The 27,452-nt window shown below is 46.8% G+C and overlaps 1 protein-coding gene across 8 annotated transcripts in view; it reads left to right on the top strand.

Annotated features, from left to right (window-relative positions):
- Window positions 1-27,452, top strand: part of EPHA5 (EPH receptor A5) — a 264,632-nt gene that overhangs the window by 196,380 nt on the left and 40,800 nt on the right. For 4 of the 8 annotated variants that reach the window (XM_082194741.1, XM_082194746.1, XM_082194744.1 and 1 more), the window contains 4 exons: window positions 487-646; window positions 8,717-8,822; window positions 18,926-18,993; window positions 23,446-23,571. In XM_082194741.1, coding sequence (XP_082050867.1) covers window positions 487-646; window positions 8,717-8,822; window positions 18,926-18,993; window positions 23,446-23,571 — 460 coding nt within the window. The remainder of the gene's footprint in view (window positions 1-486; window positions 647-8,716; window positions 8,823-18,925; window positions 18,994-23,445; window positions 23,572-27,452) is intronic. The other 4 variants (XM_082194745.1, XM_082194748.1, XM_082194742.1 and 1 more) reach the window with 3 other exon arrangements.

Genomic DNA, 27,452 nt, shown 5'->3' with positions numbered 1-27,452 from the left:
CCACCGCAACACATGCTCTCCATGAAGGAGAACTCGCTTACCAAGAACAAACTTAGTTGGTCTCTAAGGTGCTACTGGACAATTTTTTAATTTTATTTTTATGTATATTTCGACTGCGTCAGACCAACACGGCTGCCTACCTGAATCTAGAATCAAGGTTCATGTTAGACTGAATTGATTCTTAACCAGGGCTTGAAGCTAGATTACAGACTCTGGTGAAAGTACACCAACAAAAGCATAAACCTTTAGCAGATGCGACTTTACACCATGTTTCACACTCAGAGAGGAGGGGAGACAGCGAGCGGCAGCTTGCTCTCAGTCTTTTAAGTGTGGTTAAGAGATTGCAGACATTGTGTTGACAGCAGCCTAGCGTTTCTGCTGTATAGTAATAGCCACCAAGCTTGTGCCTGCTATTTATAAGATTTCCCTTTCTATGTCTGTGTGTGTGTGCGGGTGTGTGTATTCATGCGTGCATGCGCCAAAAAGGATCAAGAGACCAGCTACACTATCATCAAATCCAAAGAAACGAAAATTACCGCAGATGGACTGAAACCTGCTTCAGCATATGTCTTCCAGATCCGAGCACGGACCGCAGCAGGGTACGGCAGCTTCAGCCGAAGATTTGAGTTTGAAACCAGCCCAGTGTGTAAGTCATTTTAATTACTGTCTGCCCATGTCTCTGTAATGGTTAATAGGAAAGAGTCAGCAGATCGATATCTTTGCAGGGGACACGTCAGCCTCCATCTCCTCCCTCTCCTCTCCCTGTCTCGCCGGAGCCCTTTGTGGCCTTGTGTGTTCAGACGCATCATTCATAAGCGTGGTGAGGGAAAGCTCAGCACATATTTCACCTGCTTGTTTCTCCTCCAGAATTTCAAACTTAAATCTTCTCTGAAGTCTGAATGCTAAAGAACCTCTTCTTTTATCATCACCCTCTCCCCCAATACAATGGTGCCTCGGGTTACATACGCTTCAGGTTACATACGCTTCAGGTTACAGACTCTGCTAACCCAGAAATAGTGCTTCAGGTTAAGAACTTTGCTTCAGGATGAGAACAGAAATCGTGCTTCGGTGGCATGGCGGCAGCTGGAGACCCCATTAGCAAAAGTGGTGCTTCAGGTTAAGAACAGTTTCAGGTTAAGAACGGACCTCTGGAATGAATTAAGTACTTAACCCGAGGTACCACTGTATATCCTGAAATGTAACAATCTTCTCATGCATTGTTCAGGTCCTTTAAAAAATAAAAAAACAACCTCTGGAATGGTAATAGGTTGGCTATACATCTGAAGAAAGCAAGTACCATACTCCCACAAGCCTGGCTCCATGCACCCTGTGCTAAAACCATGGTGGACAAACAGAACTTCAAATCTTCCACAGGTCATGTGGCATAAAACCTGAGTCCTCTCGACAGTCTGATTCAATTGTGCCTATGTGATGCATGCATTTTATCTCATTCACACATTATATTTTTAGGGGACATGGTGTTGTTGTTTTTAATGTGTAAATATTTGATGTACATTTGGTGAGGCTATCCTAAAGGACGAAAGCTCATTGGCAGAACAAATGCTTTGCAGACAGAAGGTCCTGGGTTCACTCATCAGCATCCTAAAGTAGGGCTGGAGAGACTCCTGGCAGGAACCATAGACAGTTTCTGCCAGTCACTATAAACCATGGGTAGGCAAACTAAGGCCCGGGGGCTGGATCTGGCCCAATCACCTTCTAAATCCAGCCTGCGGACGATCCGGGAATCAATGTTTTTTTACATGAGTAGAATGTGTCCCTTTAATTAAAATGCATCTCTGGGTTATTTGTGGGGCATAGGAATTCGTTCATTCCCCCCCAAAAAAATATAGTCCAGCCCCCCACAAGGTCTGAGGGACAATGGACCGGCCCCCTGCTGATAAAGTTTGCTGACCCCTGCAACAATACAGAGTAAGAGGGTCCAATGGTTGACTCAGTAGGTGGCTACTTCCTGTGTTCCCCAACGATTCTTGAATCAGGGTATAATGGTGGCAAGGAAATATACCGGCTGATCTCAGTACAGAGTTGTGGCAAGAGACTAATCTTGGACATTCCTAAGAGGAGCACTTCCAAGTGAACAGCTTTTGAACTGCTCTCCAAATGGGTTGTGTGTGTGTGTGTGTGTGTGTTTTAAAGGATTGTTATCTTAATTACTCCGAGAACATCTTGCATGGGTAACCAAAAAAGCCACCCACCGAAGACGTTTTTACTACATTGGTCCTTGAATTTACAGCCATTTAAACATCTGAAAATGTAGGCTGCTTTCACTAAGAGCGGATCTACACTACAGACCTTTAGATTAGGTTTTTACCAGCTTGACTGTCATGGCTTTCCCCCAACAAACAAACAAAAACATTGGAACCTCATTTTGGAATTCCAGGGGTTTACATGTTTGTTTGTTTTTCCCCTGGGGAAGAAAACAATTACCAGTTTAGATCTGTAATGTAGATATGCTCTGAATCTCTCTATCTGGTTCCCCTTGTATCCAAGCACTTTTGGTTGTTCAGAGTCACCCTTCAGACCACAACTGATGACCTTTAAATGTTTTGTTCGACTAGAAGAAAGGGGAGATTGAATGGAATCTTTTGTTCTGCAGTTGGACTAAAGAGGAAGGCTAGCATGTTACTGTTGACATATCTATTTACTACAAAGGAGGTGTGAAATCTGGGGAAAGGTCTCACCAATGGCTAATGAGCTTGTTTGATTTAGCGAAATAGTTCTGATTTGCAAAACACAGCTGGAGCTTTTGAAAGTTGCAAGAGAGATCATGCTCTGCAGCTTTTTCCAAGGAGTTGATGATTTTTCTCGGTTTTCTGCTGGTAAAAAATATTAAATAAATAATATTCATCCTTCTAGTTGAAAATAATGTGTTGTCAAACTGGTTTCTACTCATGGCATATTGTGAGAGAATTACAACTCAGTACAGTGGTACCTCAGGTTACATACGCTTCAGGTTACATACGCTTCAGGTTACATACTCTGCTAACCCAGAAATAGTACCTCAGGTTAAGAACTTTGCTTCAGGATGAGAACAGAAATCGTGCTCCCACGGTGCGGCAGCAGCAGGAGGCCCCATTAGCTAAAGTGGTGTTCAGGTTAACAACAGTTTCAGGTTAAGTACGGACCTCCGGAACGAATTAAGTACTTAACCCGAGATACCACTGTATAGACCTGGAGGCTGTGTTTCCACTTGTTCAAGCATGCAATCCAGTTTCTGGTGTGAATTGTGTTAAAAGGTGTTTCTGGTAGTAATATTTTGAAAAGTGTGAATATGGCCAGAATCCAGAGAACTATGCATCTTATTCCAAAGAGATTTCCAGGCCAGATTTTTCTAGCCGAAGTACCTTCATGACACAGGGGAAGCTGCTTTTCAAATTGAGGGGAGTTGCAAAAGCAGTTTGCACTAGATTACTATAGCATTGGGGAAGTAAGAGATACTCAGAAATACTGCTTGCTTAGTTCAGTTCAAGCCTCTTGTCTAAGCAACTCTTAGATCCTAGACCACATGCTAGATTTGTTTGCCTGTGTCAATGATAGCCAACTTTTCGAACCATAATTTGACTAGGAAAAAATGGCATCATATCTTGTCTTCGAAAGGAAAGGAAACATACCTATTCCATCCATTTTGGGGAAGTTGATTTATTGGTCCTTTGTTTGGGTTGTTGGCTGTTGATGATATTTCTAGCGAGGCTTTATTGGAGAGGCAAAGCTTTTACAGATAGAGGGGGGGAAATTCCAGCTTCAGTCCTGGGCACCTCCAGTTAAAGTTCTCAAGAAAGACCTCCAACCATAAATGCGAGGGGCAGCCTTTGCCATTTAGAGCAACTTGATGAGATGGAGACAATATCTGACTCAGTGTAAGGCAACTTGATATGCTGATATATGTTTCACTTATGTTTGATTCACATATAAACCTCAAGAGTTTGAGGTATACAGGTTTTACATATGTGGTATATTATAGGCACAATTTAATTTTTCTGCATTCACATTTCTTATCTTATACTGCTTTGGGTTGTATACAATTTTTGTAAATAAACTAAAGTGTTTCATTGCTGTCCTTCATTAGGGCAGAAAATTACATGTTATGAGGAAGGCAGGGCTGCTGCAGAAAACATTTATACCGTATTTTTTGCTCTATAAGACTCACTTTTTCCCTCCTAAAAAGTAAGGGGAAATGTGTGTGCGTCTTATGGAGCGAATGCAGGCTGCGCAGCTATCCCAGAAGCCAGAACAGCAGGAGGGATTGCTGCTTTCACTGCGCAGCAATCCCTCTTGTGGTTCTGGCTTCTGAGATTCAGAATATTTTTTTTCTTGTTTTCCTCCTCCAAAAACTAGGTGCGTCTTGTGGTCTGGTGCGTCTTATAGAGCGAAAAATACGTTATATTGTTGTCGTCATCCCCCTTCCTGTAACAGCTAGTAATAATTCTAATTTCTGTAACATCTAGTAATTCTGACTCACAATTTGTCCAAAAAAAGCAACAACTAAAAGATTCCTCCTCACCCCGCAAGCAAACAGGTTGCTGAAACAAAGTTTTGGAGAAACCCAAGGCTGGGGTTTTTGTGCTGGACTGAGCATGTGGATGCCCTCTTGAGCTGGCATTGGAACTTGCAGTGGCGTTGTGGTCTAAACCACTGAGCCTCTTGGGCTTGGTGATCAGAAGGTTGACAGTTCAAATCCCCACAATGGAGTGAGCTCCTGTTGCTCTGTCCAAGCTCCTGCCAACCTAGCAGTTCGAAAGCACGCCAGTGCAAGTAGATAAATAGGTACCGCTGTGGTGAGAAGGTAAACGGCATTTCCAGGTGCTCTGGTTTCCATCACAGTGTTTCGTTGCGCCAGAAGCGGTTTAGTCATACTGGCCACATCACCCAGAAAGCTGTCCATGGGCAAATGTTGGCTCCCTTGGGCTGAAAGCGAGATGAGCGCCACAACCTCATAGTCACCTTTGACTGGGCTTAACTGTCCAGAGGTCTTTTACCTTCACCTTACCTAGTAAATGTGGGTGGCACTCTGGGTTAAACCACAGAGCCTAGGGCTTGACGGTCAGAAGGTCAGCGGTTCGAATCCCCATGATGGGGTGAGCTCTCATTGTTTAGTCCCTGCTCCTACCAACCTAGCAGTTTGAAAGCATGTCAAAATGCAAGTAGATAAATAGGTACCGCTCCAGCAGGAAGGTAAACGGCGTTTCCATGTGCTGCTCTGGTTTCGGTGTTCTGTTGCGCCAGAGGCAGCTCAGTCATGCTGGCCACATGAGCCGGAATCTGTCTGCAGTCAAACACCGGCTCCCTTGGCCAGTAAATCTAGATGAGCGCTGCAACCCCAGAGTCATCCATGACTGGACTTAACGGTCAGGGGTCTCTTTACCTTTACCTACCTAGTAAAAATAATTAAGAAGAGTCCTCAAGCCTTAAATCTTCCACTCCTTATTTAGCACATCTTACCCTGTGTCCTGAAGACATTCTGGTGTGCATTCCCATCCCACTGACAGCAGTCACTTAACATGGGGTGGGAGTGAGGAATGTTCATTTTTAGGACAACAGGACCACAGAGTAAGATACAGTGATGCCTCGCAAGACGAAAATAATCCGTTCCGCAAGTCTCTTCGTCTAGCGGTTTTTTCATCTTGCGAAGCAACCCTATTAGCGGATTAGTGCTATTAGCGGTTTAGCGGTTTAGCGGCTATTAAAGGCTTAGCAGCTTAGAAAAAGGGGGGGAGTGAAAAAAATTGCAAGACTCGGAAGACGTTTTCGTCTTGCGAAGCAAGCCCATAGGGAAATTCGTCTTGCGAAGCGCATCGAAAAACGGAAAACCCTTTCGTCTAGCGGGTTTTTCGTCTTGCGAGGCATTCGTCTTGCGGGGCACCACTGTATACAGCATTGCATCAGGGACAGGCAGACTGAAGACTTGAAGTCACTATAATGAATAAAAATGTCCACTCTTTAGCCTATTGGCTTGGTTAAATTTCACTCGCCACTAATATTTATGCATTCGTGCCTGTTTAAAATTGTACAATTGACATGTTTATTACATTTCCATATAATTTCAATTAAGGAAATATTTAGTGACAGGGAGAAAAATCCCTTCATTTCCCTTTTGAATAGAAATCCACTCTCTCCATTTGTTTTCTAAATTTAAATTTGCCAGCCTTTGATTGTTTGTCTTGAGCTCTTATAATCTACTCTCTCTCTCTTTTTTAATGCTGTCAGTTTTCTCATTTTAATTGCATGTTACCTTTTTAAAATGAAATAGATTTTAAAGGAAAAGGAGACAAGAGCCATGGAGTCAATGAGCAAGCTATTAATAGAGAAAAGAGCTCCATGATGCAAACATTAATGTAATAAAAATGATCTATTTAATGTATTTTATATTGCATTAACCATTAATCATGTCCTATAAGTAGAAACAAAACCTTATTATAGTGCTGGATAAATCTCTTATTGCGAATCTTGGATACAGTAGAAAAGTTTCTAATTCAGAGTAATTCAGTAATCGTGTTTCAGGTTATTTATAAATAACCTGCTGGCATTTTGACACCATTGGTCTATTGCCATCCTGACCTTAAACTTCCGAGCAGAAATACCCATAATAATGTTATAAAGGTCTACCATGTAAATCAGAAACATCGCCTAGATTATTTTTTTTATGGGAACAGCCAATTCTAATGAAATCTGTCTAAAGCTTCAATTCTATAATCACTTACCTGGGAATAAAGCCCTTGGAACACAGTGGAACTTATTTCTGAGTAGACACGCATAGGACTGCCTGGTCAAAATGCTGTTCAGTTATTAATGAACTGACTTTAGAAAACTCTCAGAAACAAGTAAATGCTGTTACAGTTACTAAATTGAATTGCTGCTGGATTTCTCTTCACTGGGAAAGAATTCTAGTTAGAGCAGAATGTTTTCTTGGGTATCAGAGAGAGAAGTAGAATCTGAAGTGGGATTTTTGAGGGCTCCCCATTACAGCGAAACTTGTTGATAATGGCCACTTCTGTCTCTAAATCTGCAGCACTAATTAGAACTTCAATGGACAGTTTGCAATGTATCTGTGTCCGTCCAATCGTTACGAAAGCATAACTATCGACTATCATTTAGTTCCATGCTGCTCAACTGGTGATTTACTGATCAAATACCGTGTTTCATTTTTCACATCACACTAAGCCAAAGAATGGCTTGCCACAAATGTGTGAGTTCTGGGAGAGGAGATAGTGACTTCTGCGCTACCTGGGGCTAAGCCATAGTTTGGCTGAGTGTGTCTCCCCAAGCCCGGCTCATGGTTTGTCTCACTCCAGACGAACCTCAAGTGGTAAATCAAGAGCAGACCTTAGTTATAGCTCATGGTTAGTCTGGAGCAAGACAAGCCACAAGCCCAGGTTAGGACAGCATTCTAAGCAAACCATAGCTTAACTTGGGGTAGTGTGCCAGCAGGAGGATTGGGGGAGGAGCGCAGTGGTCTCTTTTCTGGGAACCTCCGCATTCACAGAAAACCATAGTTTGGCTTACTATAAGGTTACCGGATTTTTTTTCAATGAATCCGGGGACACTTTAAATAAATAAATACTACACATTCTGGACGCTGGTGCTGCAGCAATGGCGGTGGCAGAGGGGCGGCTGCCGCCTTGACCTCAACCACCACGTTTCCCCTTCCTCAGAGGTTTCTTTCTCCTTTCTCCATGAGCCTGGGCAGCCCCTGAGTTCTTGGTTCTTCGGTGGTGGTGGTGGTGGTGAAGCGGTGCGCTGTGGGTCAGGCATGGAAGGTGAAGAAGGAGGGCCGAGAGCGGTGGCGAGGCTTGGGCAGCACGATGCTCCCTTCCCATCCGAGCAGCCCCAATCCCATTCTTACTTGCGTGCAAGCAGGAGGGGGCGGGGATCCCTCAGCTGAGAAGGAAGGCTTCCCATTGCCTAACTCAGAGATCCCTGCTCCCTCCTGCTTGCACGCAAGTAGGAGCTGGGAGGCTGCTCCGATAGGCAGCATGAAGCCTCCCTTCACATCTTATTTGCTGGGATCAGGGAAGGTGGAGGCAGCCCGGAAACTGCATCTTCGAGCCCCTGCACCACCATCATATGGGGACTTCCAAGTAGCTCCTGAAGCCAGCCAGAGTCAACTGCTCTGGGCTGCTGAGACTGCCGTGTTTCCCGGGGACATTAGATGAAATCCGGGGACATTCCGGGGATGGAATTTGACCAGGGACTTATTCGCAAATCCAGGGACTGTCCACAGGAAACGGGGACGTCTGGTACCCCTAGCTTAGTATTACATGCAAATCAGGTCTCTGTGTGAACAAAACTTAAAGTTTGAACAAATGGAGTTTGAACTTTATAGTTTCAACAAATATAGTTGCCATCAAACTTCATCTGAAGTTCAATTTCCAGGCAATTTATGAAGTTCCTGCATTGAGGGGAACACACAACGAGTTGCGTTGCAAAGTTTCTCTGGGAAGCAAGGCAGCGTCCGCACACCTCCATAACAGGCAAAATACAACTTGCATAAAATCAGTTCCTTGACCTCTGCAGGCTTGCTAAAACTAAAAACACAGGTTTGTCATTATTTTCTTTCCAAAATAACAAAGTGGCAAAAAAACCCAGACATGCTAAAGAATTATTTAAGCCACAGCTCCTCTCTATCAGGCTTGAAGCAAGGCCTTTGCTGGAGGTCGATGGCAGTTTTAACCTTAATCTCCCTTTTTGTCTCTTCTCTCAGCAGTAGCTGCATCCAGCGATCAGAGCCAGATCCCTATAATTGCTGTGTCTGTTACAGTGGGAGTGATCCTCTTGGCTGTTGTTATCGGTTTCCTTCTCAGCGGAAGGTAAGAGGCAAAAGCTTGTGTTTTTGTGCTTCTCAACACTTTTTTCCTCTGTATTTCCACCCTCCACTGACCTCCCCTTTTACTTCAATCTAGCCCGCTGTATTTGCAGCACGTTTCTTCACAAACTAGAGAACATGGAAGCACTGTAGTCTATTAAACATGGGGTGATATTCTCAGGGTTGGAGGAAGGGGGTGCGGTGGGGCAGGTCTCCCCGGGTGTCACCACTGAAAAATGCCAGGCAGCACTCACCATGGGGCCTGCAGCATGCCCAAGCCACGTGTCTCTCCTGGGAGTAATGTGGTGGCTTGGATACCCACAGGCGCCGCACTGCACCAAACGGTCCACCCGCCGCCTCCCCCTCATCTGTAGGGCGGCTGAGTGGGAAGAGGCAGGCAGACTCCTTGGAGGCCCCATGGAGCGTCCTGCCCCGGCTTGCCCCGCCCCAGGGGTGGCTGGCCCCGCCCCTGGCGCAGGGCACACGCACCACCCCAGATGCCCAATCAGCTTGCTCCACCGCTGAATATTCTCTCTGCAAAGAGAGCTGCACCTATGCTTCCCTAAGATGCTTGTCTCTAGGGTTCAGAATGCCATGGCAAGACTCTTTATGGTGTCTCCGCCATGGGATCACATTCATCCAGTGCTTTTCCAGCTACACTAGTTCCCAGTAGAGTACAGGGTCAGGTTCAAGGTGCTGGTTTTGATCTTTAAAGCCCTATGCAGCCTAGGACCCTCGTACCTACAGGACAGCCTCTCCTGATATGCCCCACAGAGGACATAAATAACAACACTTTGGAAGTCCCGAGCCCCAAGGATGTTAGATTGGCCTCAACCAGGGCCAGGGCCTTTTCAGCTCTGGCCCCAGCCTGGTGGAACTCCCTACCACAGGACATCAGGGCCCTGTGGGATTTGATAGCTTTCTACAGGCAAGACAGAGCTGGCCTTTGGGCTGGACTCAGTCTGACCCCCACCTATTTTATTTTATTTTTTGATGGAACCCCTTATATGGGATTTGTATATAAATTTTCCCTCGGCTCTTTTTGCTGGTCCATGTAGGACCAGCATGCATAGTTGGCCCCGGTGAATATTTGACATTTTCTCCCCTTAAGGCTTTGATCTATAGGCTACCACTAAAATGAGGCTGCATTTTAAGCTGTATTCTAACTTAGATTTTAATCAACTGTTTGGTTTTTTTAAAAAAAATGTTTTTACTGTATTTATATTCAATGTTGGCCACCCTGAGCCCGGTCTTGGTCAGGGAAGGCGGGGTATAAATAAAAAAAAATATTACTGTTATTATTATACAGAGGTGAGCACCTATTTTACTTTGCCTAGTCAGCAGAATGGCAATCTGCTCTCTGCACTATGGGCAAAATGTGGCCCTGACTCCCCATCAACTCATCAGGAAAACCTTACTGTAGGTCTGGATTCATGTATGGTTGCTATTGCACAGGAAGCTCTCATCATATCGAGTTGAGCCATGGGGGACGAGGGAGGGAGATGAGAATCGGAAAAAGACCATAGCTGATCCATCTTTCATTGTGCTGCGGGAGGGCAGAGGGAGGGAGGGAGCGGAGCGCGACCCAACAGCTCTCCTTGTCTAGGTGAGAACACGGCAGCCAACACTTTCTACAGGGTCCTGCTGTGAACGTGTCCTCCTTGTGCTAATTTTGCTCTTCCGGTGAGTGTCTCTATGATAGCCTGCTCAAGAGTGGATTTTTGGTAATATGGTGTCCTGTGTAAGACCAAAAATTGCCCCCTCCCACCCAAAATAGTTCTAACTTTGAGTAGGTACCCATGTAAATACAGGTTGTTGTTATTGTTGTTGTTATCTTGTACCCCCTTAACTCGGTGCCCCGTGCAGGGGAACTGCCCACACCACCCTAAATCCAGCGCTGCTCTGCTTCTCCTGAACTGTGATGGGACAGAAAAAAGGGTTGCAATGCAATGTTGGTTCTTACTCCACCCACCATCAACTTTGGCTCCACCCACCATTGGCTCTAATCTCACTTTTCCTGTGTGTCACTGGCCCTTCATAGAAAGGTTTCCCCCATACCTGGTTTAAACAAGCCACAGTTCTACGCATTTGGACATCACAGGGAAGTGTGGTTTGTTTCAAAGTGACTTCCAATCCAAAAGAATAAGAGAGGGGGAACACATGCTTGGAGCTCACCAAAGCTTGTTCATGTCACAGGAAACCGTGGTTTCGCATGACATCTGAACCATGCCTTTTTGAGTGGCGATGGCTCTGGGAGGCTCACAACTGTTAAGAATCCACATTCACTGTTCCTAAAAAGCCCTTCAGCATTTGACTTCTGTGGTAGCTTTCCTTCATGAATTTCAAAACTTGGCTGGTGCTTTGAGTGGCTCTTCACAATCCAAACTAAAACAGATTTTTTTTTTTTTTATAAAACCAACCTTCAGCTTTTCCAGCTAGCAGCCAATTTGGGAATGAAAGCAAAGGGAAGCTGATTTAAGAGGCAGAAATTATTTTAGCCCTGCTGTGTTTGCCTTGGATATGATTTTGAGCGAATTCGTGGAGTGTCTTAACATGCTGTGGCATTACAAGGTGGTTGTGGTTTTTTATGCATTCCAAGCCAAGCTAAAGCCATTTTCTAGATTCTGCTAATCATTTTGTGGGCATATTTTGAGCCCAGACTAGTGCTTAGCAGACATCATGGGGTTCAAGTTCTTTGTAATTATTTCTAGCAAGTATCAACACTTGGCTACAGCATTGCTGGGCTCAAGCACAGCCGCAGCAGGGAGTTGCCGCTCCTTATCTATGAGTTTTTGGTCTGGGCGAGGAAAGACCAATTTGCTGGAAACCCAGGCACAGGGGGAAATTGCTGTTCCGCTTACTGTGTCCTACTATATGGGATGATCTGATTCAGAGTGGAAGCAAACATTGCACACCAATGCATGCAATTAAAACCCTCACAGCTACTTTCTTCATTTTTGGAAATGGCTTCAGATGGGAGGCAGATTATATTGGGGTGGGGAGCAGGGTTATGAAGTATTCCCAAACTCTGGTGGGGGACACAGTGCACTCCTTCTGGGGCACAATGTCCAGCTTTGGACCTCACCCTGCACTCAGCTCTCACCCGTGGCTCCCAGAAATTGTCAGCATGCAACAGCGGCCACACCCTAGGAACGGATTTGACTGGCTGGCTAAAGCAGGTGATGGTAGCTGAACGGTCTCAAACCTTCAGTTAATTAGGCTCCGGCAGATTGAGCAGACAAGACCAAGGGTGCGTCCAATGGTTAAGAAGGCAGTTGTAGTCGAGTAAGATTGTCTTCCATGAACACAGTTTTAACAGTGAGTCCGTAAGTGACTGTGGAGACCAAGTCTGGATCTACACGTCCTTCCACAGTGGGGACATAGGTTTCTGGGCAGGAGTTGATCATGGTCAGGGTTTGCCAAGCGTGCCTTCCTCTTAGTACGTTTCTCCCTTTTGTCCTGAGTTTGAGTGTCTTCAAAGCCCATGACCCCTTTGGTAAAGGCTGTTCTCCAACTGGAGCGCTCGCAGGCCAGTGTTTCCCAGTTCTCGGTGTTTATACTACATTTTTTTTAGATTTGCCTTGAGAGAGTCTTTAAACCTCTTTTGTTGACCACCAGCATTATGCTTTCCATTTTAAAGTTCGGAATAGAGTAGTTGCTTTGGAAGATGATAATCAGGCATCCGCACAACATGACCAGTCCAATGAAGTTGATGTTGAAGAATCATTCCTTCTTGTGCTTATACTTGGTTTTGGCCTCACAGAAGGCGGTATTGGTCTAAACAGACCATTGGCTCAGTATACGTGTATAAGACTTGGTGGTGGCATAAACCGTCCAATGGCTATTCTAAAGCGTTGACACTTCATTCCGTTTGTCAGCTACAACTACAATCTTTCTGTTTGTATTTTCTTAAGTGTCACAAATAGCAGGTTGGCATTCTGATGCCCTAGGGTACCCTAGTACACCTGAGTCCACTGGCAACAGTCTTCTGCAACCAAAGGTCAGGCAAGCATTAGTCACAGTGGTACTGTGGAAATGCATTAGTTTCTGAAAGTTTATGGATGCCCGGAGAATTTGAAATTAGCCCTGTTTTGTCCTGAACAATCAAGCTGCATTTTAGACCTCATTTTCTTGCATCTATTCTAAACTCCCTTATTAAATAACGTGCCTTCTGATCGAGGTCAAATAGCTGTTAAGCAAAACATTGATGGACGCTTTAATCATATGTTCGTTCCTTTTCTAAAAGCACAAAACAACATTTTTTTTTTACTGTCTGAAAAGGAATTATTCTTGAAGATTAAAATAAGAGGTCATTAGAAGGCTTTGGGGTTGCAGTTGTTTTGTGAAACCCGACTGTTTGCTTGTTTTTATTAGGCAAGCAGCAATGTTTGTGGCACTTTTGCAAAGTGACATAAATGCACACACAAAAAGAAACAAAAAACACATGCGTGGTCCTTGCTTGATGGAGCTAGCATTCTAAATTTCAGTAACAGAAGGGGAAAACAGTTTGAAAGGGTTGTTAGATAAACTAGAGCAAATGCAGTTGCGTGCTGAGGTCCCCCAAAACACCCCTACCCCAATAACTCACACATCACTCATAATTTTTTTGTTTAAGGTTTTTGGCATAATTTTGGCCACAACTTTATTAAACATACAAATTGTGAGTGGTTGCTTAGGCATTGGTTATGACTATCTGTCCCCCCTCCCCCCGCCTTGGGGGACAGCACTGACTCCTGGATTCCAGCGAAAGCCAGTGTGGAGGAACAAGATCAGGGATAACTGGAGCTGCGCCACAGACCCTCAGCTTCTCCCCGCATGCTCCCAGGGGCTTACGTGGCCCACACCCGATTCCAGGGGTTTGGACGAGAGGATGGTAAGCCCCTGAATTCCTTTAACGGAATTCCCTTGCAGCAGCAGCATTGGAGGGGCAGGCCCAGCCAATCCATGTCCCTCCACCAACCAATTTAAACCAATGCCTAACCGCCAACCTTACAAGTTGTGACGATTTGCTACGCAGTAGGCAAAAACCAAATGGCGCACACTAATCAGCCAAATGGAAAAATTCCTACCAAGGCGGACGACCCCATGACAGGCATAGCAAGGTCAAAGCACGAGCCCAAACAAGGGAGGGCGGGCAGGTGATCCGGTGCCCACTGCGAAAGAGAAAGCAGATCGCTGTGAACCTTGTTTAAATAACCTCTGTTCCCACCCCCAAATTGGCAACATCAAATTTACCCCAGCAACACCAACCACCAATCCAAGCCAGGCCCCTTCAATCTATCCTGCCTGGCAACTACGGGGTGCTTTGCCTGGCCCCATCCGCAACACGTGCTCTCCTTTAGTGAGAACACGCTTTACCTGTATTTAACCTTTGTTTCCACTGACGGGGAGAAGTGAGAGGTGCACTTTTGTTACACCCCAACTACAAATCTCAGAGCAATCTAACAGTCAATCCTTCCTCACAGGAAGCTCTGGGAATTGTAGCTCTGTGATGGAGAATAGGGGTCTCTTAACAACTATCAGCACCCTTCACAAACTAGAGCTCCCATAATTCTTTGGTAGAAGCCATGACAGTTTAAAGTGGTAACACAGTGCTTTAAATGTGTGGTCGTGAAAAGTATTTCCAACTACCCAGCTCTGAAAATACAGTGTTATACATCTGCTGTGATTTACGGAGCGCCATGTGCACTTTGTTTCTCGCACTCAGGAACAGTAATTGTAAATATTAGTATAGACGGCGTGCAGCCCAACTGCTCAGGGAATGAATCTGTCAGTGGCAGAATGCTTGCAGCCCGGCATCTGCATAGGGAGGGAAACGCATCAAAGCTTAACACAAACCTGGGAACAGGTGAACCTGGGAGAGCGGCTGGTCTGAGAACTGGAAAGCCAAAGGGAAGAGACTTCTGGGAGTCCGGGACCGAGTGCCCCAAGGGAGTTGGGCTGAGACCAGAGAAGAACTTTGATCCTTCAGGTTTCAGCGAGGCCAAAATTTGGCATGCATGATCCACCTCTTGCTTTCCATTCTGCTCAGTTCTCTACATCCTAGTTGCGATGCCCTGCAGTTCCCCCTGGACTCGATGCCCAGTGTGGTGGAACAAGCCAGGCTGCCCTAAATCTGCCTGCGCCGAGACAAGAGAGTAGATAGGTCAGTGGGCTGAGGCAGCCTGAATTCAGTACAGTGGTACCTCGGGATTACAGACGCTTCAGGTTACAGACGCTTCAGGTTACAGACTCCGCTAACCCAGAAATAGTACCTCGGGTTAAGAACTTTGCTTCAGGATGAGAACAGAAATTGTGCAGTGGCGGTGCGGCGGCAGCGGGAGGCCCCATTAGCTAAAGTGGTGCTTCAGGTTAAGATCAGTTTCAGGTTAAGAACGGACCTCCGGAACGAATTACGTTCTTAACCCAAGGTACCACTGTAGAGAGAATCTTGATGAACTGCAAGTGATTTATGAAAAGGGCTGCAGAGCACTAAGGACACTATGCTGCGTTCAATGAAGGATAGGAGGAAGAAAGGCCTCAGCCCAGTGTACCTGAAGGAGCGTCTCCACCCCCATCATTCTGCCCGGATACTGAGGTCCAGCGCCAAGAGCCTTCTGGTGGTTCCCTCACTGCGAGAAACAAAGTTACAGGGAACCAGGCAGAGAGCCTTCTCAGTAGTGGCACCCACCCTGTGGAACGCCCTCCCATCAGATGTCAAGGAAATAAACAAGTATCTGACATTTAGAAGACATCTGAAGGCAGCCCTGTTTAGGGAAGATTTTAATTACTGATGTTTTAATCTATTTGTAATCTTTTGTTGGAAGTGGCACAGGGTGGCTTGGGAAACTCAGCCAGATGGGCAGGGTAAAAATAATATATTATTATTATTATTATTATTATTATTATTATTATTATTATTATTATTATTATTATTAATGTTTGAGGCAAGCAAGGAAGCACTATTTAAGTAACTAAGCTAGCCCATTTAACTAACTATTTAAGCTATCCTATACACTGGAATTATATATATTTTTAAATGCATGTAAAATATATATATTCCTGGACAACCCTGAGGCTGATACCTCTTTTCTGGAATTTAACTGCTGCTCAGATCCCACAGGCTCACTTTCCCAACCTTGTAGAAATTGGGATTTATTGGTCCTGGATTGAGTATGTTGCAAAAAGTAGGTGCAGTGTTCTGATAACCATCATTTCATGACATGGAAGGGGCAAGCTTTGATCAGAACTTCTGCCTTAAAAAATTGTGTTGCCAGCCTGTGCCTAAGCTTAAAATAGTTCACTCGTCCTAATATAGAAGGTGGTAAGGACAGTTTCTGCGTATTAGCCAACGCTTTTGTTCCCACACTTGCTTTGCTGCCATACAAGCCTGAAATCTATCTGTCCAGGTTCAATGAAAAATGCCAGGAAGAATTTAACTCCAGTGCTAGAGGAATCTACACCATCCACCCCCTGCCTTCACCTGAGCATTGCCAGAGTTGAGCCCAGGACAATTTCGTATGGCCCAACTCAATCTATTAAAATATTAAGATGGATGAGACTGCAGTTGTGTTGGTTTCTCTTGATAAGGAACCAATTCCCAGCTGGTAAGCTGCAAATTCAGACTTTATCTCAGCCAGATCAAACCTCACAAATTGATGCTAGGTAGTCCTTACAGATATCAGGGCCCATATAGAAAGATGTTTCTCCTCTTTAAGGTAAAGGTAAAGGGACCCCTGACCATAAGGTCCAGTCGTGACCAACTCTGTGGTTGCGGTGCTCATCTCGCTTTATTGGCCAAGGGAGCCGGCGTACAGCTTCTGGGTCATGTGGCCAGCAGGACTAAGCTGTTTCTGGCGAACCAGAGCAGCGCACGGAAACACCGTTTACCTTCCCGCCAGAGCGGTACCTATTTATCTACTTGCACTTTGATGTGCTTTCGAACTGCTAGGTTGGCAGGAGCTGGGACCGAGCAACGGGAGCTCACTCCGTCGTGGGGATTCGAACCGCCGACCTTCTGATCAGCAAGTCCTAGGCTCTGTGGTTTAACCCACAGTGCCACCCGCGTCCCACTCCCAAACCAGGGTCATCCAATGACGATGAATATTGGAAGATTCAGAACAGGCAAAATAAAGCACTTCTTCACAAGTCGTGTAGTGAAAATAAATGGAATTTCCTTCCACAATATGTAGTGATGGTTGGCAGTTTGGATGGCCTTTAAAGGAGATTAGACAAATTCATGAAGGATAGAGGCTGTCAATGGCTACTGGCCATTGTTGTACCGCCAGTATTGAGACACGTGAATGGGGAACATGCATTTTCAGGACCTTCTTGCAGACTTCCCAAAGTCCTCTGGCAGGCCATTGTGAGAACAGTATGCTGGTTAAAATGGTCTCTGATCCAGCAGGGCTCTAGGGTGCATCGTCTTTGGACAGCAGTTGATGAAAGTTGACTTGCATGTAGTAAAGTTGACTTGTATATAGTAAACCAGCACCTCAGGGAAAGACGTGTGCCAAATCTCTCTCTCTGGTGGGAGTGTTTTTGTTTGTTTAAATGTGCAAAGTGTTCAGATACCTGGGCTGGTATTATTATTATTATTATTATTAATTATTATTATTATTATTATTATTATTATTATTATTATTATTATTATTATTATTATTATTATTGTGGTGCCTCGCAAGACGGAAAACTCACTAGACGAAAGAGTTTTCCGTTTTGGAGGTGCTTCGCAAAACGAATCTCCTATGGGCTTGCTTCGCAAGACGTCAATGTCTTGCGAGTTCCTGCTGGGTTTTTTTTCCTCCCTCCCCCCCTTTTCCTAAGCCGCTAAGCCACTTATCAGCTGATCCGATCAGCAGATATACCTCTAAAAGCCTCTAATAGCGCTAATCCGCTAGTCCTTCAATGGGCTTGCTTCGCAAGACGGAAAAAACCGCTAGACGAAGAGAATCACAGAACGGATTCTTTTCGTCTTGCGAGGCACCACTGTATTATTATTATTATACTTCTCTGAACTGGATTCTCGTCTTATAAGCACATCGGTAAACAGCTCACAGCCACCCAATGCAGGCCTTTATCATCCATTACCGTACTATATGAATCATTTTCTAGTGTAGTCTTGTAAAAACCAGTTACGTCGGGTTGTGTGCACGCCTCATGCCATCCCTTCACCAGTAAGATTTGTCATTCTCCCATCAGCCCATTTTCTCTCTTATAAATTTGTTAGAGGAACACTTTTACAGCCTCAGTTTTACGATGCATGCCATAAATATTTCACTAGGTGATTGCCAGTGTGAAAGTAGGTTTGTTACCAGATAAAATGCCACAGGAATATTTAGAATGGAAATGCCACTCTTCTGTTTTACATTTATTGAACAACATTGACCTGTGTCCTGGGCCTCATTTTTTCCTTCCAGTATGATGGGAATAAGAGGCATAAATTTTCAGGGGAATAAGTTGTTTCCAAGGTATGGAAAAGATCAGCCAACTACAGTGCCACAGCTGAAGAACTCATTCAGTTTATTTTAGATAAACCAAGCCTTAATGCTTGATACGTTCCGCAGTGACTGATATAGTACACTTAAATCTTGGCATTTGGTAATACAGCAATAGGCATAAATGTTCCCTTGTAGGACAATTTTATTTCCTGAAGTGTGCATAAAACAAATAGGAAGGCTTGTCACCATCCTTTAGATTACATTTCTTGCCATTGACAATACAAAGGAATGGCTGTGTTAACCGGCCTCTGCTTGTAAAAAACACTTTACTAATCAGTTATTAGGATCAAACAAGCCTGTTTCAAGAATTCTTGGTCCCCTTTAAGGAGGGCTATTGAGACCCCAAATCCTACCAGGATTTTCCTGAATCCTCTTTCTTTTTCTGAATTAAAAGGGGGCTGTGGATATCCGATCCCGCAGGACCCCAAGTACAGATGATGCCAATATTGAATCAATCCCCTTTTCTTTTTCCAAGACAAGAGTTGAATAGGGCATGCCTCGTATCCAGTTGAAAAATGTTGGTATAAACAGGGCATCTTTGCATTCCTTATTTGATAATTTGCCTATTGTGTGATGATTTCGGTGAGAAGTTTCCTTACTTCATGCCATAAATCTTGTTCAATAACAGGAGGTGTGGCTACAGCAAAGCAAAGCAGGACCCTGAAGAAGAAAAGATGCATTTTCATAATGGTCACAGTGAGTAAAGTTCAGATAATACGCTAGAGAACTGCACAGCTTACTAGTATTTTTGTCTTGATATGGTATAATACATAGCATTATAGTTACCGTATTTTTCGCTCTATAAGATGCACAAGACGCACCTAGTTTTTGGAGGAGGAGAACAAGAAAAAAAATATTCTGAATCTCAGAAGCCAGAACAGCAAGAGGGATCGCTGTGCAGTGAAAGCAGCGATTCCTCTTGCTGTTCTGGCTTCTGGGATAGCTGCACAGCCTGCATTCGCTCTATAACACACACACACATTCCCCCTTACTTTTTAGGAGGGAAAAAGTGAGTCCTATAGAGCAGTGTTTCCCAACCGGTCTTCCGCGAGACGTTGCCTGGTGTGCCGTGGGAGGGAGGCGGGCGAGTCAGGCGGCGAGAGGCGGGGCGGCGGCGGCGAGGAGAGGCCGCCCAGCGCGGGGCTCTCGCTGTCTGCCTGCCTGGCTGCCTGCGTGGCACTGACGTCACGGGGCTGTAACGTGCCCCACATAGGCACACGCGGGGCGGCGAGCGAGCTCCCTCCCACATCCCATCGCCGCTCGCTTCGGCCGGCCTACTGGGCTGTCGCAGGCGGAAGGCCTGCGCATGCGCGAGGTTTTCGCGCCTTCGGGATTCCCTTCACGCCTTCCTCCTCCCGGGTCCTTGAGAGCGCGGGAAGCGGCAGCGCGAGACCGGCGTTGAGCCTGGTAGGTATTGCGCTTGCCGAGGCAGTCATTTGGGAAATGAAAACTTGCAAAGCAAGCAACCAGTTGAATCCGAAGTACGTGTATGCTTAATATCCTGTATCTGAAACCTGTTCTGCCCCCTCCCCCACACTTGGTGCCATTTTCATCTACATATACAGCAGAGTAAGTTTACCCAGAATAGTACCAATTCAGATGGCAGATGGGAGAATGACAGTGCTGAATGCTTTCCCATGTAGAACAGTCCCTGCAAATAAAAACCTAGCATATTTGGAAGAGGGATGCTAGCCTAACCATTACCTTCTATGCTGTTACTATTTTTTAATTTTTTATTACATAAGTAAAAAGTGACCTTTCCCCATCTGCCATGGTGGTGTGCCTCGAGATTTTTTTCATGAAACAAGTGTGCCTTTGCCCAAAAAAGGTTGGGAAACACTGTTATAGAGCAAAAAATACGGTATATACTGTTTAGCGGCAGGCAGAACCAATGGGCTCACCATCTTTGGCTTTTGGTAGAAAGTGGAAAGGGTTTATTCCACTTTGCCAAAAATAGGGAGAGCATGAGACTCTCAAAATCAGAGTTGTGGGTCCGATCCCCACATTGGGCTAAAAGATTCCTGCGCTGAAGAGGGGTTGGACTAGAGTATCCTTGTGGTCCCTTACAGCTCTACAATTCCATGATTCTGCAATTCATTCCAGTTCGGTAAAGAGAAGATGACAGAATCTTACCCCAGTCTCGCGGAGTGTGCGTCTAGCACAGGCGAGAGGGTTGCATTAGCTTCACACTCTTCAAGGGAATTAAACTACACATCTGCACTGTAGGCCTCCTTTTATTTCCAAAGCAGCACTGCTGTTCCAGAAACGCTTCATGCCAAAGCTGTGGATTTTGCTCCAAGTGGAATTCTGCCCCAGAAAATGGGCTAAATATCCTAAATAATTCAATTAATATTTTTACAGTGTTGCAGATATACTGGGAACGGCAGGCATGACCCTCAAGTTTATTTAAAACAAGAAAATGGCTAAAATAATTTGATATCGAAAGTGTTTCCTATTAGAAAGCTCCCAGGTGAGAGCTGGGAGGTAGTGTGAGATTTAAGCTTCGAGAGAAGCCGCTGTGTTTTCTTTGTTCTTTCTCTGTTCTTGTTTTCATTTCAATTGGTTTCTTTAATCTTACAGTAGTATTTCCTATTAGGTGGAAATGGTTAGAGATTAAAGAGCAGCTCCGGAGTCTCTTTTTTGCATCTTAAGGCCCCAAGCCAGCCCCCCATGAAATATCTACACATGGACACAGAATTAAGGTTGATGGGTAACATTAAGGCCACAACTTTATTGATTGCAAATTAAATGTGAGTGGTATTGGCATAGGAATTGGCTGAAGACTATAACGGACTACTGCCCCAGTTGACAGAGCCTATGTAGGTAAACCCATCAGGGCAGCAACATCAGGGTTTTGCCCAACAGAAGCTTACCACGAGGTTCCTGTGATCCCGGCATGGCCCTAGCCCATCAAGCGGACTTCCAACCAGATCTGGGACCCCCAGATTCCTTTAACGGAATACCTTTTGATCATTGAGGGTTGATGGCCACACCTCCCCTCCACACACAAAATGAAGCCAATGCCTGACCGCCAAACCTGGAAAGCTGTGGCGATTGCTAAGGGGGTAGGCAAAAAACCAAAGTGGTCAGTGCCAATTTGCCAAATGGATAAAAATTCCTACCTGGCCCCTGTCCCAAGACAGGCGACTCACACATAGTGCAAAGCAAGGCTGAGAACCTACACTAAGGGTGGGAGGGCGGGTGTTCAGCAGCGCCAATCAAGAGTTTAGGGCACTCTTGCGCTGATGCTTATATAATTCCTTAACCACCCCCACCCCTTTCCTGATTGGCTGTGACCTGTGATGCCTACCGTATTTTTCGCCCCATAAGACGCACTTTTTCCCCTCCAAAAATGAAGGGGAAACGTGGGTGCGTCTTATGGGGCGAATGCAGGCTTTCGCTGAAGCCTGGAGAGCGAGGGGGGTTGGTGCGCACTGACCCCTCTCGCTCTCCAGGCTTCAGGAAGCTCTGCGCAACCCTCGGGAGACCGGCTCCGAGGGTTGCGCAGAGCTGCCTGCAGTCCCGGGATCAGCGCAGCTCTGCCCGGCCACCGGGAGCCGGGGGAGAAGCTCCCGGTGGCCAAGCAGAGCTGCCTGCGATCCTGGGACCAGCGCAGCTCTGTGCCGCCATCCGGAGCGGGGCGCTAAGTCCCGCCCCGCTCCGGATGGCAGCGCAGAGCTGCCTGCCATCCCGGGATCAGCACAGCTCTGCCCATCGCCAGCCCCACAAGCTCGGGGGACAGCGGGGAGGCAGAGTGTGCCTTCCCACTGTTCCCCGACCTGGTTCTTCCAGCCCCGCACCTGGGGGGGGGAAATAATTTTTTTTTCTTTATTTCCCCCCCAAAAAACTAGGTGCGTCTTATGGGCCGGAGCGTCTTATGGGGCGCAAAATACGGTATTTAGAGAAATGAAACTTAGACCTAGAAAGGAAACCTACCATAGATTCTGGTGTATAAGATGACTTTTTAACCCCGGAAAATAGGTTAAAAAGTCAGGGGTCATCTTATACGCCGGGTATGGGTGGCACGGAGCGGAGCCCATCCCCTGCTGCCGCCGCCGCGGCTCTGAAGCCACGGCGGCAGCGGCAGGCTCTGCTCCGCGCCAGGAGAAAGCCGCCCGGCACGGAGCCCGCCCCACACGCCGCTTCGGAAGGAGAAGCAGGGGCGCCAGGCTCCACTCCACACTGGGCGGCTTTCTCCCAGCGCAGAGCTGCCCAGCGTATTAGGCGACTGGGCTTATAAGACGGACCCCCAAATTGCAGCTGCCAATTTGGGGGGTCGCCTAATGCGCCGGAATCTATGGTACTTCGTCAGGGGTGTGTCCAGGGGCCCAGTCGCAAGACGGACCGCCTTCTGAGGACGATCCCATTTCCAGCAGTGCTGTTCTTACCAAATAAATAAATAGCAGGAGGCCTGCACTGCAGGTGTGTTGTACCTTAAAGCATGTGAAGCAGGGATCTTGTGCAGACCGCCTTGTAACTATCCAAAATCTAGAGGAGTCATATTTTCTGCAACCTTTTTTTCAATAATACCACCTTTGTGACTTTGAACTTTATATTTAATTTTAAATCCGGTGGGGTTTGATAGCTAGGGCTGCAACTCAGTTTGTGACATCTTAATGGGATAATCGTATGAATTTAAGGTGAACTATCCGTTAAGATTGCATTGAATTCGTATAGGGATAAAAACAGTATTTCTGAAGCAAGAAGCATACTTACTTTGTTGCTGTTGTTTATAATGCATACATATATCACAGCAGACATCATCTTAGAGAAAGGGAGCAATGTCTCTTTTAAAATGGTGCTTGCCACCTGCAATTTTTATGAACGTTGGTATTAAAAATACAACCCCTTTATTAAAAATATATACCCTACCCGATTAATCGTGGTTCCCTTCGGTCTATTAAAAGTTTTTTTTAATAAATTAATCAAAGTGAGTAATAGATTAAATATTGCAGCCCTGGTGTGCACCAAATGTTTCTTAAGTAGCTCATAATGGTATCTTTGTGACAATGATATGCAGTGCTCACATCCTCCGTTTTGTAATTAGTAAAATACATTTTCCTTTGCACTAGTGTTCCAGCTTGTTCAATTTTCAGTTCTGCTGCTAGCCAGTTTTTTAACATATTAAACCCTTCATTTTATGCACAGTTAAATTACCAGGAGTGCGGACCTATATCGACCCACACACCTACGAAGACCCAAATCAAGCTGTCCATGAGTTTGCCAAGGAAATAGAAGCCTCGTGTATATCAATTGAAAGAGTTATTGGAGCTGGTAAGATTGCCAATATCACCATTTACCATTCACTCACGCTATTGCTGTAACATCAGGATTCCGTTTTTGCATTGCACGACCAGGTGGTGACCACCCCAGCCCCCAGGGAACACCAGAAAGGAATAATGACAGGTGACAACATGTTATGGAATTAAAATTTGGCCACATCTTTATTAAACTTCCGAATGTAGGAAGACCTTCGCTTAGGCTTTGGGCGTGTACTCCTCCCAGTCCCCTTTCAGGGGAAACTGGGGCTCATCAGAGTAAATGGGATACGGGGGTGCTCTGCGAGACGTAAGTGTAGCAGGCAGCCCAGCCCAGCCCATATCCCCGCACGCAGGGTATTTCACTGACAACCTTTCAGTGTATGGCCAGTGACACTCATATACATAACCCCTTTAAGAGAGGGACCCTGGAATTGCAGCCATAGGAGGGGGGGGAGTCGCCACTTCCCCCCATAGTAGGGTTACCAGATGTCCCCGTTTCCCAGGGACAGTCCTCAGATTTGTGAATAAGTCCCCAGAAAAATTCCATCCCTGGAATGTCCCCAGATTTCATCTAATGTCCCTGTGGAACGCGGCAGTCTCAGCAGCCAGGAGCTGTTGGCTCTGGCTGGCTTCAGGAGCTGCTCGGAAGTCCCCATATGACGGTGGTGCAGGGGCTCAAAGACGCAGCTTCCGGGCTGCCTCCACCTTCCCTGAACCCAGCAACTAAGCTGTGAAGGAAAGATTCAAACTGCCTATCAAGTTACAGGGAACCAGGCAGAGGGCCTTCTCGGTAGTGGTGCCCTCCCTGTGGAACGCCCTCCCACCAGATGTCAAAGAGAACAACAACTACCAGGCTTTTAGAAGACATCTGAAGGCAGCCCTATTTAGGGGAGCTTTTAATGTTTGATGTATCACAGTATTTTAATATTCTTTTGGAAGCCGCCCAGAGTGGCTGGGGAAGCCCAGCCAGATGGGCGGGGTATAAATAATAAATTATTATTATTATTATTATTATTATTATTATTATTATTATTATTATTATTATCATCATTATCAGAGCTTGCGTGCAAGCAGGAGGGGACAGGGATCTCTCAGTTAGGCAACGGGAAGCCTCGCTTCCCACCTGAGGGATCCCCGCCCCCTCCTGCTTGCACGCAAGTAAGAATGGGATTGGGGCTGCTCCAATGGGAAAGGAGGCATTGCGCTACCTGAGAGATCCCTGCCCCCTCCTGCTTGCACGCAAGTAGGAGTTGGGATGGGGCTGCTCCTCAACGTGTAGTATTTTATTTATTTATTTATTTATTTATTTATTTATTTATTTATTTAAAGAGTCCCCGGATTCATTGAAAAAAATCTGGTGACCTTACCCTATAGGCAAGAAAAGACTAAAGGATTCCACCCAAGGCCTTAAACTGCCAAAGTTGTGAGAAATTGCTACGGGGAACAGTGGCATAGCGTGGGTTGTCAGCACCCGGGGCAAGGCAAGTAATTCGTGCCCCCTAACCCGGGGCAAGGCAAGTAATTTGCGCCCCCTAACCCCTAACCTGCCGCCACTGCCAGCTTCTTCTTGCTGCTGCCTGGTCTGGTCTGGTGTGGTTCTCTCCCGTGCTCAGCGCTGCACTGGGCGGCCACTGCACTGCCCCTCCCCCAGATAGTCCCTCGCTCTCTCTCCGCACCGCACGCCTGGCACCCACCCCCTCCACAGTGGGGGGCAACCCAGCGGCTCGGATCGGATTCGCACAGCCAGCGCTGCAGTGAGAGAGAGTGAGTGAGCCAGGTAGGGGCAGAGAGCTGCGAGTGTGAGCTCGCCCCCCCAGATGTTGCGGCTGGTGCGGCCGGCCCCCCCCCTGCACCCCCACGCTACGCCACTGCAACCGGTAAGTTCCCTAGGGTGCGAAGCGCCACGTGCAATACCGCAAAGGGCGCCCACATGCCCTTTGATTTAAAACTATGCAAAAGGTAACCTTGATGCAGTCATGTGCGCACATTAGGACTCCTTTTTTTGCTTTTAATAAATATGGGTACTGTCAGGGGTTCAGGAGCAGAGACGCAGGAAAGGGAGGAAACAGAGAGCGAGGGGGAGGAATACGAAGGAAGGATGAGTGATGATGACGACCCGAGATCACCGAGCCTGTCCAGTGAGTCCGAGGATTCCCAGAAGGGAGCGCCAGCGGTCAGAGCAAGGGGGGAAAGCAGGGGGACACCCCAGGAAGAAGGGGCCAGAGAGGAATCAGAGAGCAGCAGCTGGAAATCGGGACCCACCTGCCCAGCCGGGAGCAGCGGGGAGAGAGGGGACCAGACATCGGGTTCCGGAGGCTTTCAGCAGGAGGGAGGGCATGAGTCAGGAGTAGTCACGCCCACCTCAGGGAGCGACGAAACGGTCAAGAGGAAGGTAGAGAGTTGGGCGCGCGCGCCAAGTTCAAATGCAGCGGAAGCTGGCGCAGTAAGCAGCCCGGAGAGGGAGCCAGGTCCCAAAGCCTGCTGCAAGGAGGCGGAAGGGTCCGGGGGGTCAGCGTCAGAAGAGAGTAGGAAAGAGGAGACCCCGGGGGGCAGAGGGACCCAGAGACGGAAGGAAAGGCGCAGGAGGTGGAGCAAGGCTAGGGTATTAAGTTGGTGTGCAAGAGGCGGAGACTCAGACGGGTCTTCGCCGGTCTAGCGTAGAAGACGTAGGGCTGCACGCTGCAGTTCGGAAATGAAACCTGTAACTCAATAAAGACTCTTATAAAGTGAACGCTGGCTAGCGTGGTCCTATGTGAGCTGGGACTTGGTAGCAGCTCTGACAGTAAGACCCGTCTCCAAAAGCTTCGGACACCTGAAACCTCGCAGCGGGGGCAGACGCAGCGAGGGGGGAAGATTGGTGTCTGTGAGCAAGCTCACAAGAGTTAGCAGAGATGACGGAAGAACAGCGAATTTCAGCTCTGCAACAGGCAGTGACACAGTTGAACGCAGAGGTACTGGCATCCAAGAAAAGGGAAGAGGATGCAGCGGCCGCCTACAGAGATCTCCAAGCCAGGTTTGAAGCGTTTGTTAAGCAAGGGCAACCGGGACCCAGACCGGAGGGAGTTGGGTTGGCAAGGAGAGCAGGCGGTCTTGTGCCTCACTTCGATGGGAATTTACAACAGTACCCCAATTTTCGAGCAGACGTTATGTGCGCACTGCAACTGCTGGCAAAAGACTTTAGAGATGAGGAAGAGAAGGTGGGGTTTATACTATCCCATTTGCATGGGGATGCTAAAGCGTGGCTGCGCAATTTGTGGAGGGATAAGGATCCGGCCCTTCAGAGTGCAGATGCCTTTATCAAAGCGATGGATGCGTGCTTTTTATCTACCATAGACGTGGATCTTGCTCGACGAGAGATACATGGACTGAAACAGGGGAGGGCCAGTGTAAGGCAGTATCACGCCCGCTTTTTTGCACTGGTCAGTGCCTTGGAATGGGACAGAGATTCGCCTCCAGTCAGAGACCTGTTCTGGGAGGGTCTGAGCAGTGCAGTTAAAGACGAAATTGCGAGGGGGGAGAGGCCCCGGAGCACGCAGGAGGTGGTCCAAAGGGCGCTGACTGTGGGGGTGCGGCTGGAAGAACGCCCATGGTGCAGGGACGAAGGGCGTGGAGGGCGCAAAGCAGCGAGAAGTTTCTCCTTCGTTCCCAGGAAAGCAGCGCGTGCGCAATCCACACCTCCGCCAGGAGGGGGGGTGGAACCTATGGAGGTGGGAGGTGCCAGGGCTCAGTCAGCTACCAGAGCCCTAGCACCGGGAGCAGTCAAAACTAAGCCTCCTAGAGGGAACCGGAAGTGCTACATCTGCGACAGCCCTCAACACATGGCGAAAGAGTGTCCCCAGAGGAACTCCAAGCACACTGCAGCCTCCGCAACGGTGACGGCAGCTACGCAGCACA

This window comes from Podarcis vaucheri (genome assembly GCF_965113315.1).
Source record: "Podarcis vaucheri genome assembly, chromosome: 13".
In the NCBI taxonomy this organism is placed as follows: Eukaryota; Metazoa; Chordata; class Lepidosauria; order Squamata; family Lacertidae; genus Podarcis; species Podarcis vaucheri.
The sequence above is the reverse complement of the archived record's forward strand: the minus strand, read 5'-3'. Positions and strand labels throughout refer to the sequence as shown.